General features: G+C 44.6%; 2 protein-coding genes across 2 annotated transcripts in view; one reads left to right on the plus strand and one right to left on the minus strand.

Moving 5' to 3' along the window:
* Positions 1-19322, plus strand: part of PPM1H (protein phosphatase, Mg2+/Mn2+ dependent 1H) — a 296864-nt gene that overhangs the window by 23489 nt on the left and 254053 nt on the right. The window lies entirely within an intron of this gene.
* Positions 13786-15095, minus strand: LOC133767658 (3-keto-steroid reductase/17-beta-hydroxysteroid dehydrogenase 7-like). The gene has a single exon (XM_062202089.1). The coding sequence runs from the start codon at positions 15079-15081 to the stop codon at positions 14077-14079; it is 1005 nt and encodes a 334-aa protein (XP_062058073.1). The 5' UTR covers positions 15082-15095; the 3' UTR covers positions 13786-14076.

The following is a 19322-nucleotide window of genomic DNA, read 5'->3' on the forward strand; positions in this document are numbered from 1 at the left end:
AAGAGATTGTGAAAGCTCTGTTACTGCACGAGCAGGAAATTTATATTGTGAGCATTGAGCAGCCACAAGGGTGATTTTAGTAAAGCAGGTGTCCAGAATGGTGTGAGATTTATATTTGGGAAAGTAGCAGGTATGGGAGAGAAGCAGCAGGAAGGTGAGATGTAGTGGTGAGGCGAAGGAAGAGGAGTAAAACTGGCAGATGGCAGCAAATGTTTGGAGATAAGAGGAATGTGGTATAAGCATTTAGGGCTTGCCATTCTCTCTTCCCCTGGGCACTTATGTGGCTTAGATGTCTCTCCCTTTTCAAGCAGATGTGTCCAGGTGGGTAGTTCTGGCCAATGTATTATGAGCAGAAATGAAGTGTTACTTCCAGGCAGAAGCATGTAATTGTTTGGGAGGTTTGCTGGTAGTGTCTTCCTCTTGTGTGATAGTGACAAAGGTTTTTTTTTTTTTTCCCTTTTAAAAATTTTTATTTATTTAAAAGGTAGACACAGATTTTTTTCCATCTGCTGGTTCTCTTCCCAAATGCCCACAATAGCCAGTTCACTCCCCAAATGCCCCCAGGGCCAGGTTTGGAGTCAGGAGCCAGAAACTCCATCTGGATCTCCCATGTGGAGGCAGGGACCTAACTACTTGAGCCATCATCTACTGCTCTCAGAGGCGACATTAGCAGAAAGCTGGACTGGGAGGTGGAGCCAGGCTCGAGCCTGGGTGCCGTGATTCAGGGCGTAGGTGCATTAAGCGGCGTGTTGACTGTTGCCAAATGTCTGCCCTTGGCGGAAGCTTTGTGCTTGAAGATACAGCTGTAGTTGGTGGAGCCTCCGTCAGCTGAGTCACTGGGAGGGCAGTTGCTCTGCAGTGTCATTCCAACCTCCAGTGATGAGCATTCATTTTTTTTTCTTTAATAAATATAAATTTACAAAGTACAACTTTTGCATTGTTGTGGCTTTTTCCCCCATAACCTGCCTCCCAGCCACAACCATCCCATCTCCCACTCCCTCTCCATCCCACTCTTCATCAAGATTCATTTTCAATTATCTTAATATACAGAAGATCAACTTAGTATATACTAAGTAAAGATTTCAACAGACTGCACCCACACAACCGCATTCGTTTTAAGCCACTAACACTTGAGTGTTGTCTGTTACTGCAGCATAACCTCGCCCAACCTGGCTAATGCATGCCAGTAGTTTGTGGTGCAAACTTGTAGATGAACCTTACATGTCCATTACCTGTGTTCCATTATCTGTTGAATGAGTGCCAAGTGAGAAAAAAGTCTGCAAACACACTGGGCTTAAGTGAAGCAGGTACTTTGTCGGATTTCTTACAGCCTTGAAGAAACGCCAAGCTGAGGGAGCGTGTGCATTACTTCTAAACACATGGGACTCTGAAATCCATTGCTGCTTCCTGTCTGGGGCAGTGTACTTTTTCACATCTTGAGGACCACAGGGAAATACCCGATTACACAATTCTAATGGTCTTAGGCATGACACCAGTTGCATAAACAAAGAAGAGTGCTGGGTTTGGAGAGGAAGGATGGATTTGAGGGGAAATTTGATAGAGGGGTTGGCAAGAGTGGGGTGACTGGAATTTAAAAGGAAGATTAAGGGGACGACATTACTTCAGTTTACCCGCTGTGCGTTTCCAGACCTTTATCCTGCCCTCGTGGTGTGGGTCCTGTCCCGGCCCCTCTTTGTGTTGGTAGAGCTCTTACTCCATCCACATGAGCTCCTCTTCCTCTCTACCGTGCACCTTTTTACTGCCATCCCTTTTGTGTCCTGTGGTCTGAGCTGAAGCAGGGGTCTGCCAGAAATGTTAGCACCCCTTCCCAACCACACACCTGGGCCTGCCTTCCATCTTTCGTTATCCCAGCATCCTTTCCTCTAAGTACAGCTATGGGGTAAAAGAGCATCCCCCCTCCCACCACTACCAGGCTGCTTCCCCCTTTCACGTTACTGGACGTATTATTGCTGTCTTTTTAAGATCCCACCCCTTATTTTCTTCCTTACAGAAACATATTGATTGAATGCCTACTCTGTGACAAGAACTTGTGTGGGTGCCAGGGACATGCAGACAAATAAGATTAGCTTCTTGGCTCAGGTGTCCTAGGGGGTGTCCCATCCAACTGAACAGGCCACTGCAGTGGAGTGTGTTGGTGTCATGATGCAACACAGGGAGTGGGGTGGGGGCAAAGCCTCGGTGGGGGGGCTAGGACCTGAGGCTGGAGCTGAACCTCAGAAAAGGGAGACAGGCCAGAGTGGGTGCACAGAAGGATGTCAATAGGATCCACTTCAGAAACTGCGGGCGGCCTCCACTCATTGCTTCGGCTTCGTTAGTGCGTGGGAAAATCCTCACGGAGGTCCTCGGTGACTTTTGCAGGCTCGGATTGTCACTTGGCAAATCTGTTCATCCTCCACGTCCATCCTCACCGTGGGGGATGACCGCCACTCAGGCTAAGAACGCTTTGATTCTTGAACTTCTGTAGACTGCTTCCTTCTGGTTGTTTTTCTGTTTTTTCTCACCCTGATCCCCTTTTTTCTTAAAATCAGATCTCCCTTAAATACTGGTGTTCCCCCATACTCTCCAGACCTTTCCTCACTTCTCTTTGACCTCTCCTTTTGCAATTCTAGCCAAACCACTTTGTTTGGATTTCAAATTCATGTTCAGCCTTGCTTCTGTGGCTCTCCACATGACTCCGTCCACTGTGACCACTCCTTCACTTTGCCAGAATACAGGAGGTTTGCGTGAGTCTGAATTGACAGTTGTTGGACGTGTGAGTGTAAATTACAGGCGTTGTAAAGGAAACTGGTAGAGACTCACCCCCTGCCCATGTGTCATTTACGAGCTAATGGCTTTTGACAGTGCCAGGCAGAAGCAGTTGGCTCATGCCAGGGCCTCCCTGTGTCAATACCTAGGAACAGCTGGGGAACAAATCTGCCTTTAGTTTTTAGAGCTATATTGGTTTATTAATAAAATTCTGTGTTCTGGGAACATAGCTCTGTCTTCCTCTTGTCCAGTTACTGTGGATTCCGTTTGGGGAGGATTGCCTTATAATGAGTTAATATCCTCATCTGCTTTATTAGCTTCGCCAAAGAAAGCAACTAATGGAATCTGTGTATTGATTCAGTAACCTTTGGGGATGCCATAGATAGAAGATGAACTGTTCATGTACGGTTTTTAAATTTCTGCCAGAGCTCCTGTGATTATGCCTAAGGCTTGCTCTCCAGTTCCTTCCAGTCCTCCTGCCACGCACCTTGCTGCTCACCTTCCCTCCCTCCTGCCTCGGTAGCAGGTAACCCTCTAGACTCAGAAGACGCTGTCCTGCCCGAGTGATGAGACATGGTGCCAACCTGACATGGATGTATAGGGTGTGTGAGAAATAAGCAGTGTGATCATAGCATATACACCCCATCCTTACTGGTGCACTTTCACAAGTTATGTCTGTACTTGGCAAATTAACGCTTGCCAGGGGAGGGAAGGTGCTTCTAAACGTTCTTCCTATCCCAGGCAGTAAGTTAGGACTGTGCAGAACCAATTCTCTGCTACATGAGTGAGTTACGTCGCTTCCTAAGTCATTTTTCAGTATGTTCTCTGAATTTCTAATTAGAGATCTTCCATACACTCATCGTTTTGTTGCACTTCAGGTTTACAAGTGTGTTATGAAATAGATGTCACTTTTTCTCTTTTTGTTGAAAAAGAGGTGAGTTGCTCAAAGATTTATTAAGGACACTCAACTAGTGCTGCTAAGTGCTATGAAGACTTTGGGATTTAAGAGTAACCAAGATAAAACTCGGGCCTTTGAAAACTTAATCTAGCAAAGGAGATAAACAATAAAACTATCAACTGGGACTCTGCTCCCCAACCAGCTTCCTGCTACTGTGCACCCTGGGAGGCAACAGGTGATGGCTCACAGAGGTGGGTCCCTGCCACCCAAGTGGGAAATGTGAATTGAATTCCAGACTCCTGGCTCTGCCCTAGCCCAGTCCTAGTTGTTGCCATCTTTTGGGGAGTGAAACAGTGGATGGATCTGCTGGCTGGCTGGCTGGTTGTGTTGCTCTACCTTTCAAATAATAATAATAATTTTAAAAAACCCTATGAGATAGTGTTGTTATAGGAATAAATATGGGGTTAAGTACTCTCTAACCCTGAGTTGTGGTTTGGGGGGAGTTTCCTGGGGAGGTAACATGAGTTCATTGGTCTAGCCAATGCTTTTTAGATATCTCCTCTGTGCAGGTGACATGACGGATGTTGAGAATACAATAGAACAAATAAAGCATGACCCCTCTCCTTGCACAATTTGTAGTCGGAACTGAGCTCCAAAGGATGACTGGTGATTGGCAGGAATGTTTCCTGAGAGTGGAAACAATGTGCAAGGTTGTAAAGGTGAGGCTTTGAGGAGCATGGGTCTGGGTGAAGGGCTTGCACACAGTGGGAGCTCTACACATACTTGCTTAATGCAAACTAGGAGCAGACTTAGGGAATCAAGGTCACCAAATGGGTGTAAAGAAGGCCAACACATTTCTTGGGAATGTGTTACCTTAGGGATAAAAGAAGTCTGAATTTGAAATGCTGCATTTGATTAAGAGATGTTGTGACACACCGGTCAAATTTTAGATCCTATTATTGAGAGTAAATGTCTTTCAGGAAGTTAGTGGAGTGTCGCGATGATCAGTTTTTTCTGGCTCTATTGATACTTTTAAGTGCTGCACAGGGACAGTATATCTGATGGCCATATTGTGGTGCTGTTTGTTATGCCCAGCTTTTCAGGTGTTTTCTTTAGGTGATCTGTGCAGTCCTTGTGCAGTGGGTGCTGGTGGTGACACTTAATGATCCTTGGAGATTACTTTTCCCCACATCCTCCTGTGTTTGGTTCTGTCCCCAGTTTGGGGGCCCTGGCACATTGTAGGAACTCAAATATTCACATCATTTTTGTAGTTTGTATCTTGAATCCTCCAGGAGTGGGGAGTGGCTGGCTTGTGGGTTGCATAAGGCTCATGAAATGATCTGGTCTGGCCTTGCCAAGGCAACTGCAAGTGGGACTCAAAATTCAGCAAATCCGTAGCAGGCTAATGTTTAAGTCAGGAATTTCGTATGACCCACAGATGACGTTATAAATATCTAAATGGCCCTTAGCATTAAAAATGTGCTGTACCCCTTAACATTTTTTCTTTTTTCAATTTACAAGCTTTTATTGGGATTCCGTTCCTGAGCGAGGGTCCCTGGTCCCAACAGAGCGGGGCCGGGGAAGTCATGTGTCAGAGGTTGGGCGGGTTCCTTTTGTAGATACAGGGCATGGGAGTTAAAGGTTGAGGCAGGTCTGATCCTCATTGGTTGACCTTTAGGCGCCCACAGGGACCTTAGCAAGGACTTTTCTTTCCCAGAAGTGCAGGTAGGGACTCCCAATTCCTGGAAGCATGGGCCTTCTCTCCAGTGGATCCTGAAGCTACCATCCCGACCTCTTAAAGATAGGAAAAGGGGCGACGATGAGTCTCTCTGGCTACTTCCTGCTGATCGGGGACATCGTCTATAGGGGCCCGCTGGGGGTATCTTGGGACTCTGCAGGGACAGGCATGTATGGATGGAGAAGCATCTGGTTGACTGCTACCCTGGAGGCTTCCTGGATTCGATCTTTTATGAGCCTGAGAGCACAAGGAGCGATCATTACAATTATCCCTACAGTAATTATAGGTCCCAGGTTTGGGAGTAGCCAAGGGAGAAAAGAGATCCCATTGTGTTGTCCCTGGTACTCCCGTTGTCATTTGGCAATGCGTTCCTAAGTTGTGCCATGTTTCTGACCATTCCAGATTTGTTAGTAAAAATGCAGCACTGTTCCCCCAGAAATATGCATGTTGCCCCTTTTTCTGCTAGTAAGAGGTTCTACCCCTTAACATTTAACCTGTGACACCTTTGTCTTCTCAGCTCCCCTGGGAGCTCCTTGGTCAGGAACTGCTTTGCATATTGACTTATGCTCCAGTGGTGTGTTCTGATTGTTCAGATGAACTAGTATCACTAGAAGGAGATAACAGTTGCTAATACTTAATGAAAGGCAGAAGATGATGACCACTTTATTATCATGACACATCTGTGAACATCCAAGCCCGCCCTTCATCTGATAATCCTCTCAATTATGGCGGGGTAGCACAGATAAAGTGTCGTAAGTCAAAAGGACAGTGACATAATCAGAATATTCTTTAAAAATGATCATCGCAGGCATCAGACTTCTGAGTCCAATATGCTGGATTATTTTTATATAAATGATCTGACGTTCTTGCTAACACAGGAAGAAGTGGAGAAAATTTTCAAAGAATCCGTACCCTTCTCTCCTTGAATGCCCTCCCTCCAGCACTGACTGCTGGCAACGTTTCTGGAAAGTTCTTCTGAGGAACTGATCATGTTCAGGTTCTGCAAACGGTTCCTGAACTAGAAAAGCATGAGGGCAGGTGCTCCCTGAACTAATGAATATAAATTGGCATGAGCGTCTGAACACGTGTGTGTAGTCATAGTTGAGCAGGGTGGCCCACCGTGCCTCACATGGTCTGGCCCCTCCCTGGCCTCCTGTCCTTCCTCACTGTACTTGGACCACATTCAACCTTTGGAGTGTCCTCCGACCCTCCCATTCTTTCTCATCTCCAGCTTTTCCACGCAGCCTCTTCTATCTGTGTTGACCTCTGCTTAGCCTCTGGTTTCAATGTGAGTGGCCCTTCCTTGGGGCAGGCCACTCCTGAACTCCAGCGTAAATTAGCATGCTCCTCCAGTTCTGTGTCACTGAGACCGCCATGCTTTTCATGGCAATGGTCCACTTGCGTCATTTTTCACTTCTTAGATGGGTGTATCAAGGATAGTTTATGTTGTCGATTTAATGATGCTTCCCTTTGCAGATGCATTCTTTCATTCACTGCCAGGAGTCAGGTGGCCTCCCAAACACTGAGGAAACCACGGAGAAAGCAGTCTCTGCCCACGGTGAGCCCCGGGTCTGGTGGCAGAGGCAGATAGTATGTCCGTGGCTATGTAGTAGGACGAAGGGAGCCATTAATGCAGGGAAGAGTCAGAAGAATTAGGTGACGAAAGAAAAATGCCTGTGCTCCTTCAACTGAATGTCTGAGTGGAGCCCCAAGTGAGGTGACTTGAGCACAGGTCACAGGTTACATGAACAGATGGGGCTTAGGAGTTCTCCAGACAGTAGAAACTGGAAGTGCCAAAGCCCCAAGGTGGACAGGTGCTCAGTGTGTGCGGGGACCAGGGAGCTCAGGTCACCTGGGGTGGGGAGGGAGAGTGGAAGGAAATGAGGTGACAAGATGTCAGGGCTGACGCCAGTCGTGGTTGAAGTGGTGGCAGGTGCAGGGCAGAGACAAGAAAGTGAAGCAAGGAGAGCCTTGGAATATTAGAAGTAAGGGATGGAGAGGGAATTGTGCCATAGCAGGGTGACTTAGGCCCTTCCTGTATGTGGGGAGCAAATTGGAGCTGTCAAGGGCAAAAGCTGGAAACACAGTTGGAAGCGCTTGCAAGGCTGCGAGTGAAAGATGGTATTGGTTGGAGCCAAGGTGATGTTATGGAGCGGAAGGATTCTGCGTGTACATTGAAAGGAACGGTAGCAGGATTTGCTGGTGAATTCAGTGTGAGAAAAAGAGACGTCAAGGATGATTCCAGATTGTTTTGTCCTGAGTGAGTGAGTGAATGGTGGCTCCATTTCTCCAGAGTTAGATCCATGAGCTGGAGCAGGGTAGGAAGGAACTGGTGAGGTGTTGCCCTTCAGGGAATGGGCTCTAGTCCACTGCCCCACTTTCCAATCCCAAATCAGCCCCTGCAAGCTGATTGTAAATGCCATTTTCCTCATTTGTGAACCGGGAGTTACTTGTAACTTGGAAGGTGCTTGCAAGGATTAAACATGTGGGAAAATGTATCTTATTTTGAGAAAATTTGGTGAAGAGTTACCTGTGATTAAATATCCATTCTGTTGGAAATTCCTTCAGGGTGTGGTCTGCATTGGCATTGTTTATTGCTCTGTTCCCTGCCCTAGCATTCGCCTGGCACTTAACATTCATTTCTCCAGGTGGTCCAAGTCCCTGAAATGCACACCCACCTTGGTTCCTCAGTCCGCATTTTTAGGAAGTGGACATCCTACCCAACCTTAGTTGTTTTTCTCCACTTGCATATACATAACTTTTTGTTAGTAGAAATATACTTTTCTTGCCACTTTAGATAAGTGTTTCCAAATGAAATGAAATATCTAAACCTTAGTTCCTGGTGACCTGTTGTTACACATGCATGGTTGTGACTGTTAGCAAGTCAAAGTAGATTGTCCTCTGCTTGTCCTTATCACATACATTTCTCTTATGCACTTATATTTTCAAATAAATGGAATGTTAATTTCTTTTCTGCCTTGAACTTTTCAAAATGATCTTAATTAATGCTGCCCTTAGAGTTTTAGAGGCTGGCTTTGAAGTCTTTAGCTCTGTCTTAATTGAATGTAGAGTATTGTGAGGACAGCCTGAAAGGGAAAGGTGGTGGGGACAGTCAGTGTCAGCCACTGGGAGCTGTGTGGTGTTGCTGGGAAGCCTTTCCCCAGACCGGAAACTGAAGGGCAGACTGGTATGGAGAGCTCATCCCACGTGTCTGGCTGGTAGAAAACTTAGCAGTATTTGTGCCTCTTTTTCGTGCAGGTGCATGTTCAAATCTCCAGGTCACACAGCGAACTGTGGGAAGTAGTCATTGGATAGACAAAGGCCGCTTCCGGCAGAACTTGCTTATGCTGCTTGTGAGGGTGCTTGGTGTCACAGGGAAGGATTTTGACTTGGCAGTTCATCCGAGAAAGAACTGTGGACAGACAGTGCTTATATAAAGAGTTGAGGCAGCATAAGACCGTGAGCGAACATGTAGGCTTAGACAGTCAGCCTGAACACAACCGGGATGCCCAATTGCTCAGTGACCTTGGGCCATTTGCGCATTTCCTCAGGATTCCAGTTTCTCCCTCTGTCAGACTAGGGTAATGATATCCAGCTCCCAAGATTCGTGGTGATGAAGTGAGATTATGGAAACTTCCCCCTGCAGTGCCTCACACACGTAGGTGCGCAGTGAGCTCTGTTCTTCCTGACTTTCTTGCAAAAGTGAGCATTGAGATTGCATTGTCTTGGGCAGGGGACATGGAGGGTTGCAGAAAGAATAACATGCAGCCTTTAAAAAAACACAGATGCTAGGGGAGTAGACACCAGTGATGAACAGGCCTAAGGATGTGGAGGACATCTGTTGTGTGCTAACACCTTCGGACAGAAAGGCGTGGGTAACATTGAGCATTTCTCAGCTTCACACTCACCCCTGTTTACATCCAAAACTTTCTCATTCTGTTTCTTTGCTTTAGACACATCAGCGTTCTTCCGTGTTTCAGATCTATTTTATTTCAAAGCTGAAACAGAAGGAATGTGTTCTGTTATAGCTAGAACTAGCATTACTAAGTTCCCTGTGTCCACCCTTCTCTACTTAAACAGATAAATATTTAGGCAAAGAAACAGAACGCCTATCAGTGTTGTAGGTCTGATTGTATTTGTGCAACAAATGAAAGCCAGGTCTAATGTAGTTCATTTCCTGTGGTCTCTAAGATAAAGTATGGACGGGGAATATTTATCACCCATGTAGCATTTCTTTGATCCATGGTTGCCTTTCTGATTTGCTTCCTCGGGGTCATTGTGGTGGAAGGAAGACTACTGTATTTCTGAGTGGTGTTTGTGTGGGGAAATGCATTTTCCATCCTCTGCATTTTCTGCTGGTGACCACTTTATGTAGTCTTTAATATCCAAGAGGATTTTGTTCATGGAGAGAAGGACCTACTACAATTTATACTTCAGTGCTCAAACTATTAAATTCATCATATCTCAAACCAAACTTGGAAAATCTGTTTCCCAGACATGTCTTAAATCTGTTTGAATGACCTCAGGCTTAAATCATTTTTATTTATTTGAGAGAAAGTGTGCGCACCCTCATATGCTGATTTACTCCCCAAATGCCTGCAAGAAGCAGAGAGCTGGGAACTCATTCTCCCATGGGAGTGGCAGGACCTCAACTGTTTGAGTCCTCACTGCTGCACCCTTCCCCTCAGGGAGCTGGAGTAAGGAGCTGGACTCTGGGATCAAACCTGACACTCCAGTGTGGGATGTAGGTGTCTTAACTGCTAGACCGGACACTCTGCAGACTTCCGTCTTTTAACAGTTGAAACTACAGTTGTGATACTTTTAAACACTCCAGCATTGGAATCAGCACACAAAGACTATGAAATATGTATGGCACTTAAAACTTTTGTAAAATACCAACACCATGGCATTTGTTCTTTTCCTTAATGCTGCTTATTTTAAACTTCTAATTTCTCAGTGTCACCTTACAAATAGAGAACAGAGAATCAAACCAGAATGTCCTCATGGAAGTTGGGTTCTCCTTTTCTCATTTACATAGGAAGGAAATACTTAAACGATTATATGAAAAGAATAGACTTCATGTATTTCATGTATATAGTTTTAAGCCCATAATGGTACTTCCTTTGTCCCTTCCTCCTCCTGTCCTTTTTTTCTTTCCTTTTAATTTTTTAATAACATGCTTTCAATTTCCTTAGTAGTCACAGGCTTAATCCTCCACTAATTCAAGAATTCAACAAGTAGGAAGACCACTGTTTCATGGGATTATAGACAGGGCTATAGAAAATAATCAAATCTCAAGATGTCAGTTTCATTCATATACACTACATTTCTTTTGTTTTTGGTTTTTTCTTTTTTTTGGTACTCCATTTATTAGCTACTGTGAACAAAAAAAATGTGTTTGTCTTTTTGGTAAGTATAATGGTCTCCAGTTGCTTCTGTTTTGTTGCAAAAGACAAAATTTGATTCTTTTTTATGGCTGAGGAGTATTCCATTGTGTATATATACCAACATTTGTTTATCCAGTCATTAGTAGTTGACATCTGGGTTGACTCCATATCTTAGTTATAGTGAATTGAGCTGCTATAAACAAGGGGGTACAGATAACTCTTTCATATCTTGATTTCATTTCCTTTGGGTAAATCCCAGGAGTGAAATGGCTGGGTCAAATGTTAGATCATTTTCAGATATCTGAGGAATCTATACTGTCTTCCATAATGGTTGTACTAGTTTACATTCCCACCAAGAGTGAATTCGTATACCTTTTTCTCCACATCCTTGCCAACATCTGTTGTTTCTTGATTTTTGGATGATAGCATTCTAATGGGGGTGAGGTGAAATTGAAAAGGAAAAAGACATGCTGATTTTGACCATGGAAAGATACCAGGAGAAAGGAGGCACTGCATTCCCGGGGACAGTTGCAGTCACTTTTTCCTTAACCTTGTCTGTATATTCTGTAGCAATGTATATTTTAATAACTTCTATTATTAGATCAATATGTATTTAGAGACTTTGCTAGGGATACAGTAATTCAGTAGGACACTTCCACAGGTACAGAAAACTTATCAGAGCCAGAAAAATGGTCTGACCAGCTGAATGATAGGACCGAGTCATCAGCTGCTTGGTGTTTGATCATCTCTAAAATGTATCAAATGCAAGCCACTAGTCAACTGGCTAGGCCCCATTTTGTATTTGTGCATTGCTTTGCATACAGGTCCTAGGATAGTGCTTATCCCAGAATGTTTTATTTTGCTGGATTTGCTTGGCCAGCATTTCATAGACCACTGCCCCATCACCCTAATCTTTACAACATTGGAAGCTAATGTGTGCTTTATTACTGTCCTACTCCAATTATATATGAAGGATGAAATCCTTAGTTAATGTACCTCTTAGAAGAGTTACTAATTCATCACTTGGATATACCATTCAAGTTTCGTTTCCCCAGGTTATTAAGTATGTAAAGGTGTTTCTGTTATAGGTATACTCTAAGTTCCCTGCATTCAATCTTATCTACTTTTTTTTAATTAATTCTTTAAAATTTATTTATTTATTTATTTGAAAGGCAGAATTACAGAGATAGAATGAGAAGCAGAGGGAGAGAGAAAGATTTTCCATCTATTGGTTCACTTCCCAAATGCCCACAACAATGGGGCCTGGGCCAAGTCTAAGCCAGAAGCAGGAACTTCACCAGGTTCCCAATATGAACAGCAGAACCCAAGTACTTGGGCCATTATCTGGTACCTTCCCAGGTGATTTAGCAGTAAACTTGATTGGAAGCAGAGGTAGGACTTAATCTCTGATATGGGATGTGGGGATCCCCAACAGCTTAACCCACTGCACCACAATGCTTGCCTCACCCTTCTCTATTTAAACAGACAAATATTTAATATAAGAAGCAAAGCACCTACCACTGTCCTATTATTAGAATGAAAAAATTGAATGAATGTTTTTCTCCCATTTGCATGACACCACACTGTCTACTTTATATCAACTTTGATTTGAACATCATTATGAAATGATGCTTTCACTTCTGGATGCTTTACTGTTTTTGATGCCTGTGTTGTCCCATCATGGCTACTGATTTGTCCTTTCTGTACTACTTCTGACTTTCCTTGAATATTTCCTGTCTCTGCTAGGCACAGGTTGGGTCTTGATTATCTTTTATTTTCCCACCCAAGATGTAGTTATTTATGCTTTAGGAAACCCTGGTTTGTTCCTTTAGTGTGCTACACGAACATCTGGGTGCTACTTATTTGCAAATTATATGCCAGGTACTGTCCTTAGCACTTTACAAAGACTGTCTCAGTTCTAACAACCCTGTGAAATGGGAATTCTTGTCCTTCTATTATAGATAACAACACTGAAGCCCAGAACTGATAAGGAACTTATCTAAGGTCATTTACCTAGTAAATGAAATCTAGAACTTGAACCCAGGAAGTCTGGCTCGAAAGTTCCTTCTTGGCCTCTTAACCCTGCTGCTCAGGGAGCACGTAAGAGAGCTAGAGAGGAAAAGGCTGCTGCAGCTGCTGTACTATGTCTAGGTCAGAACTGGAAATATTTCTTCTAAGGTTTATAGGTTTGCATTGATTTTTTTCCCTAAGAAATTAATATTTCATATACTAAGATAGCATCGATTTGGACAGATCACTAGTATTTTATGTACTAGTAAGGGGGAAAAAGACATTGCAAAATTGTGACACAACCCTCATCCTGTCGCTCCTGGGTGACTCCTGGGCGAGAGCACACCACCCTCTGTGGCTTTGAAATTTCTGTTCTCTGTTCCGGTGGGGCGGCGAGGGTGGGGTGGGGTGGGGGCAGTTCCTCCTGCCACTGTCCTCTTTGCTTGGTGTCTGACATCATCTCATGACAAAGCATGCACACTTCTGCCTCCTGGTGAGTTCCTTCCTTTCTTAGGGCCTATGAAGCAACCCAGTGTGGCATATGAGAAAATAAGGCACTGTGGTCATTTATCCATAAGAAATATTGCTTTGCAGAGTAGAAATTATATACTCCCCAGCTGTGTAGGCCTTTGTGTGAACAGAATTACTTTTTGTCTCAATACTGAATGTAGTGTAGCCTTTTCTATGGTATCTCAGTTTCACATAAGAAATACAACAGTGCACATAATTCCATCAAAGTGGTAGCAATCTGAGCATTTTTAGCCAATTCGATTTTTTTTTTCGTTTTAGAAAGTTTTTATTTAATGAATACAAATTTCATAGGTAAAGCTTTAGAAATATAGCGGTTCTTGCCCCAATACCCACCCTCCCACCTCCTCACCCCCCCAGGACTTCCTCTCACAGAGGCTGGCCAAGAGGAGGTTCACCGTCTGCCTGTGTCACAGGCATTCAAGTCCTTACTACATCCTGTAGAGTTGAGCTTGGGATCCTGCTGGTAGAACATAAACAGGTGTCCTATCAGGTGGCTCCAGTAATGGTGATGTGACAACACCCTGGAGAACATCTAATGCATATTTTTATTGTACCCATCTTTGTCTCAAGTGTATACACACACAGACACACACAGGCATACCTATATGGTCTTAGAATTAATTCTGAAAAGCAGGAGAAGAGGCCTAGCTCACAGTCTACTAAAAATGCCTGTCATCCAAGCTCAATGGAAATCCACATGCCCTGCAATGCAAAGAAGACAGGCGAGGTTTCAGGCCTTGCCACTGTCAGCTCTGGGGATCTGCCTTTGGAAGTGAGACTTTAACATGCTTTTCCAGTTCCAGTAAACTTTGGTAAAGTTTTTCAGCAGTGTCTTCATCTAGGTCCATCTTTTGGGTCGTTACATAATTGTTTCCAAGGCCTGTGGTAGCACTCATGTATTTTGTCAGAGGGTTGAGAGACTCAGGCTTTTGATGGAAAAGCCAAACCAGTGCTTCTGTTCCATTGTATGGTGTCAAAGTGAAAGCATTTGCAAAAAAGCGAAGCAACCATATGAATGGCAGCAGCAGTGTCCATATGAAGGGAGGTAGAATTCCATATGTCATATTGGTCAACACTGTGCCTGGGCACACCACACTGGAATACAGGCCCTGCTGGTTGTAGTGCCTGTTCAAAGCCACGTTGAGAAGGTCAGTGGCGTATTTAGAAGAGCTATAGGGTTCCTGGCCTTTGCTGTGCTGGATGTCTTCAAGGCTGAAATTAGATTTCCTTGCGTTGCGAGATGATGTCCAGATGAGCCGAGATGGACTGTCACTGTGACAGAGGAGAGGTTCCAGTTCCCGAATCAGGATAAAGTGGCCAAAGATACTGGTTTCAAACACCTCCTGGAGCCCATCGGCAGTGAGCCTGTCAGCCTGGGTCAGCAGTCCTTCAGCTGTGGAGAACATATGAATCACTTTTCTTGAAAAGAGGCCAGAGAAAAGTGCTCTGACATTCAGCTGTGGATTAGGCATGATTCCAGCATTTAAATACACGTAGTCTAACCTCTGAAATCTTTGTTTAAGTTCCTCAGCAGCCCGGAACACCGACTGCAGGTTGCTGACATCCACCTGTACCATGGTGATCTGGGCACTGCTGTGAGAGGCCAGCAGGGCAGCACGGACAGCTTTGGCTTTGCCCATGTTCCTGCACGCCAAACACAGGTGCAGCCCATCGTCTACCGTCAGCAGCCGCTTGTAGAGGGCCAGGCCAATGCCACTGCTCGCCCCCGTGATCAAAACCATCTTCCTCATCTTCGCGCACCCCAAACGCCCCCAATTCGATTTTGTATTATGTTTCTATACCCTGTTCTTTTTATAGTGTGGGGATTCATCAGCCACTGAGATCTGCTATCAGAGGACAACTCCAAAAGAAATAAACCCTTTCAGAAATATATTACTCAGTAATTAGGTTGCATATGCACATGTCAGCATAAACCACATTTCAGAACTGCCTTCACATTTCTCAATTCTCTTCTAGAAACTGATGGCTCTCTTAAAATCTGTTTTGACTCAGTGTCTATATGTAACCTAGTTTCTGAGTAATGTTTTTGAATATTCAGTTCTTTAAACTCTACGAATATGCATCTCCTACAAATGACAACTAGACATAGTGCTGGTCAGCTGGTCCTTTATTCTTGTTTTTAATTCTATTTGAACATCGGGGAGGGGGGTCTTCCACTTGCCAGTTTATACCCTAGTGCCCATAACAGCTGAGGATGAGCCAGGCTGAAGCCAGGAGCCTGGAACTCAACCCACGTCTACCACATGATGGGCAGCAACCCAGGTACTTGCACCATCACCTGCAGTAGCAGGAAACTGGAATTGCAAGTGGAGCTGGGAATCAAACCCAGTCACTCTGATACAGGACACAGGATTCCAAGTCTCACCTTAACTGCTGTGCCAGATGCCTGCCCCAGTACTTTATTCTTGGTATGTGTCAAGTTTGCAAATCCTAGGTAACACTGATTATTTGTGTCATTCTTTGTGCCATCGGAGGGATTATGGGTGGATGGGGAGTCTCAATCTTTTTCCATCCTATTGGATCAAAAGTCATGGAGAAAATTCTATCCTCAGTGTTGAAGTGACACCTGCCCCTCAGGCCTAATTGTCACTTAATCACAAATTTTATTCATGGTTATTTTTCTATCCTTTTCTTTAAATATCACAGAAGCATGAAAATATGGAAGATGAGATTGCATCAGAGGTGGAAATCTTAAAATTTCGGGGTATTTCTGGACTGTGCCTGTGCTTGACTTCCTGTTGCCTTGTCTTTAGCCAAGCTCTGGGTTCTCCTTTTAGAGTGTTCATGTGGACTTGCTTCCACCCCTTCACCAGCTGCTTTTATCTTGGTCTTAAGCATTAAAGAGGCATTCAGACTTGATGTTGCTGGAGGCATCTTTAAAGAAATGAACTGCGCTGCCTACTGCAGGTGGGGAAGAACTTGGAATCCTCCTGAAATGTAGTGGCCCTAAAGCTTGACCCTCCCTGGCATGCCCCTTGGTTTATCTCTGTGTCAGGAGTTGGCTGATGATAGCTGTAGCTACTTTACAAAGAGGGTTGTCCATGATGAACACTAGAACTGTGTTCCCAGAAACCCGGCAATCTGGTGCTATCTAAAGATGCCATGACAAAGCGGTAGGGTTAGTTAGTTCAGATCACTTGATAAGCAACTATTCTTTGGGCTTTAGGATAGGCTTGTCTGATGGTCTATAAGCTGCGATAGGTACTCCAGATCATTAACAGGTCCTCTGTCTAGAGAGAGGTCCTCATGGGTTGCATTCCCACCATCACTTCTTTTTTTTTTTTTTAATTTATTCTATTTATTTTAAAGGCAGAGTTACGGAGAGGCAGAGGCAGAGAGAGAGGTCTTCCATCCTCTGGTTCATTCTTCAGACAGCTGGATCTGTGCTGATCCGAAGCCAGGAGCTTCTTCTGGGCCTTCCACGTGGGTGCAGGGGCCCAAGGCTTTCCCAAGCCGTAGCAGAGAGCTGGATAGAAAGTGGAGCAGCCAGGACTTGAATTGGCACCCATATGGGATGCTGGCTCTGCAGGCGGCAGCTTCACCCACTATGCTACAGCCCCAGCCCCTCCACCATCACTCTTAATAACAATATTAATTATTGCAGTCATGAGAGCCTCAGCCAAATTATTAAGCTTTGCCTATATGCCAAGCATTGGGTTAAATGTTACATGTATATTCATTAATCCTTGGTTTAATTGTTAGGAGTATTACAGAACGGGCTCTTAGAGGCTAAATGATTGCTCAGTCTCGGCAACAAGGGGACCTCAGGATTCTGACTCTATAGGCTGCTGCAGAGGTGGGTGGGGCCCCCACTGGAGCGTAATACTTGTGAGGATGAGTCCTGGGGTGTGGGCCTAGTCCTGAAGACCTTCCAGTGTTGGGCAGTCACACACCTGCCAGAGTGCCACTGCATTGTAAATGCTTAAAAAAAAAATTTTTTTTTTAAATCTTTAAAGTGTTTCATTTGCTTGGTCATTCCCCTGAATTGCTTTTTGAGGAATCCTTTAAAGTAAGAAAGTCATGTGACAAAGTTAGATTAGTTCTCATCTGTTTTCTATTTTACCGTCCATTGCATTCTAATCTCAGAAGCTTATGTCAGGATTAGTATCTTGTAGAGCTTGCTCCCCTGGCCTTCCTGTAACACCCAAGCCTTCTTGCACTTGACTCCTGCAGCTTTAAGGGCAAGTGGCGTCCAAGAGCCCGGGCTCTTTCCACTCAAACCTACCTGTCAGGAACTTCGGCCCTGGCACCTTAAGGCATTTGAGTAGTCATTAATTGGCTACTAGGTATAGGGAGGACTTAAAAAAAAAAAAAAAAAAAAAAAAAAAAACTGTTAGGAATGTTAGGAATGTGTCTCACCTGTAGGACTGCTCTGCCTTTTAATTCCACTTGACAGACTCAATGGGAAGTGTGTGTGTCCCTATGGTTGTGCTTCTGTAGCGGCAACTCCTATAAAGATGTATTCCATTTTAGAACAAGTGCTACTGGCAGTCCCCGGAAGCACAAAAACATCATTTTTACCCAAAAGGCCTCTGTTGCCTGAAGGCACAAACTGCCAGGGTGTGTCTGTGGCTGGCTTCAGATGTCATCTGTGAAGTGGCAAGCCTGTGATGAAACCAGACAGCAAGTTCCATTATTAATGTTACTGCGTCTTTCCCTCTAATTCAAGACATTTAAAAATAGAAACGTGAAAACTAATTGGGCTCAGTTCTGAGCATTGTCATTCCTTCATTATAAATGTGAACGCGCCCCCTGAGGGCTTTGACACAGAGGCTTGGGAGATTTGGCTGGTGCCTGTGGGGCCATATGGTATCAACCAATGCCAGTAGTCATTTTGCAGAAGAGAGCAGGCTCTAAACCCAGAAGGCTGGACTCTGCTCCATCTAAGCATGCTGATGGCGCTGGGAGACTGATGTGCTGCAGCCTCCCAGTTCTCTGTGCACCAAGATCTTTTCTAGGTGGAGGTGGAGGTGGTGGAGGTGGACCTAAGGGGCACAGGCCCAGAGGTTGCTGGAGAGGATGGATTCTGAGTCATGACTTGGAAATCGTATCACACACATGAGAATGGATGTGTAACAGCATCGAGAAGGGCATTCTCAGATTTGTCCTCTGGGAACAGAATGTGTGTGGTCAGCAGGTCAGTTGGGTGTGAATGGAAGCCAGAGAGACCAGGGTCGCATCCTGAGACATGGGGCAATTTCCTTCCCAGCCTTGGTTCCCATTTTGAGTGATTGAAAACAGGATGAGGGTTCGATTAGATGTTGTAAGGAGGCACTGGCCATACGGGAGCTATGTGGAAGTCACCCACGGTCCCCCAGTAACCCTCTCCATGTTCTCCTTTCTTATCCAGGTTAGAACAGAGTGTTCAGAGAAATGAAATGACTTGCCTAAGAGGCAGAATTGAGACAACAGCTCTGTGTTAGTCTGAGCTGCTATAGCAAACTCGCACAGGGCAGGTGCTATAAACAACAGAAAGGTATTTCTTACAGTCCTGCAGACTGGCAGTTCAATATCGGGGTTCTGGTCAGTGCACCCTTCCTGAGTGCAGTCAGCTGACTTCTCACTGGGTGCTCATGTGTGGGGAAAAAGGGCGAGGGGACCCTCTGGGATATCTTTCATATAAAAGGGCATTGATCCTGTTCCTAGGTCTCTACGCTCATGAACTCATTGCCAAAGGCCCCACTGCCCGATACCATCATGCTGGGAGTAAGGCTATCTGTACACAGATATTGTGTCCATCGCAAGTCCTACCGTCCAAGACTATTATGAGGCTTTATCCATGTATGGGGTCAGGGCTGGCAATGCAAACCCAGTGAGGACTGAGGCTATTTGAGCTTTGTCTTCTTTCTTAGAGGAATCTAGCTGTGTTTCTTTACACGCAAATAAATTTGGCTCTTAATTTATCTCGAGGAAGCTGATCTACCCCCAAGGTTTATCAATCAACTTCTATAAATTTAACCATTTTCTCCAT

This window comes from Lepus europaeus, chromosome 10 (assembly GCF_033115175.1).
Source record: "Lepus europaeus isolate LE1 chromosome 10, mLepTim1.pri, whole genome shotgun sequence".
NCBI classification, from domain to species: domain Eukaryota; kingdom Metazoa; phylum Chordata; class Mammalia; order Lagomorpha; family Leporidae; genus Lepus; species Lepus europaeus.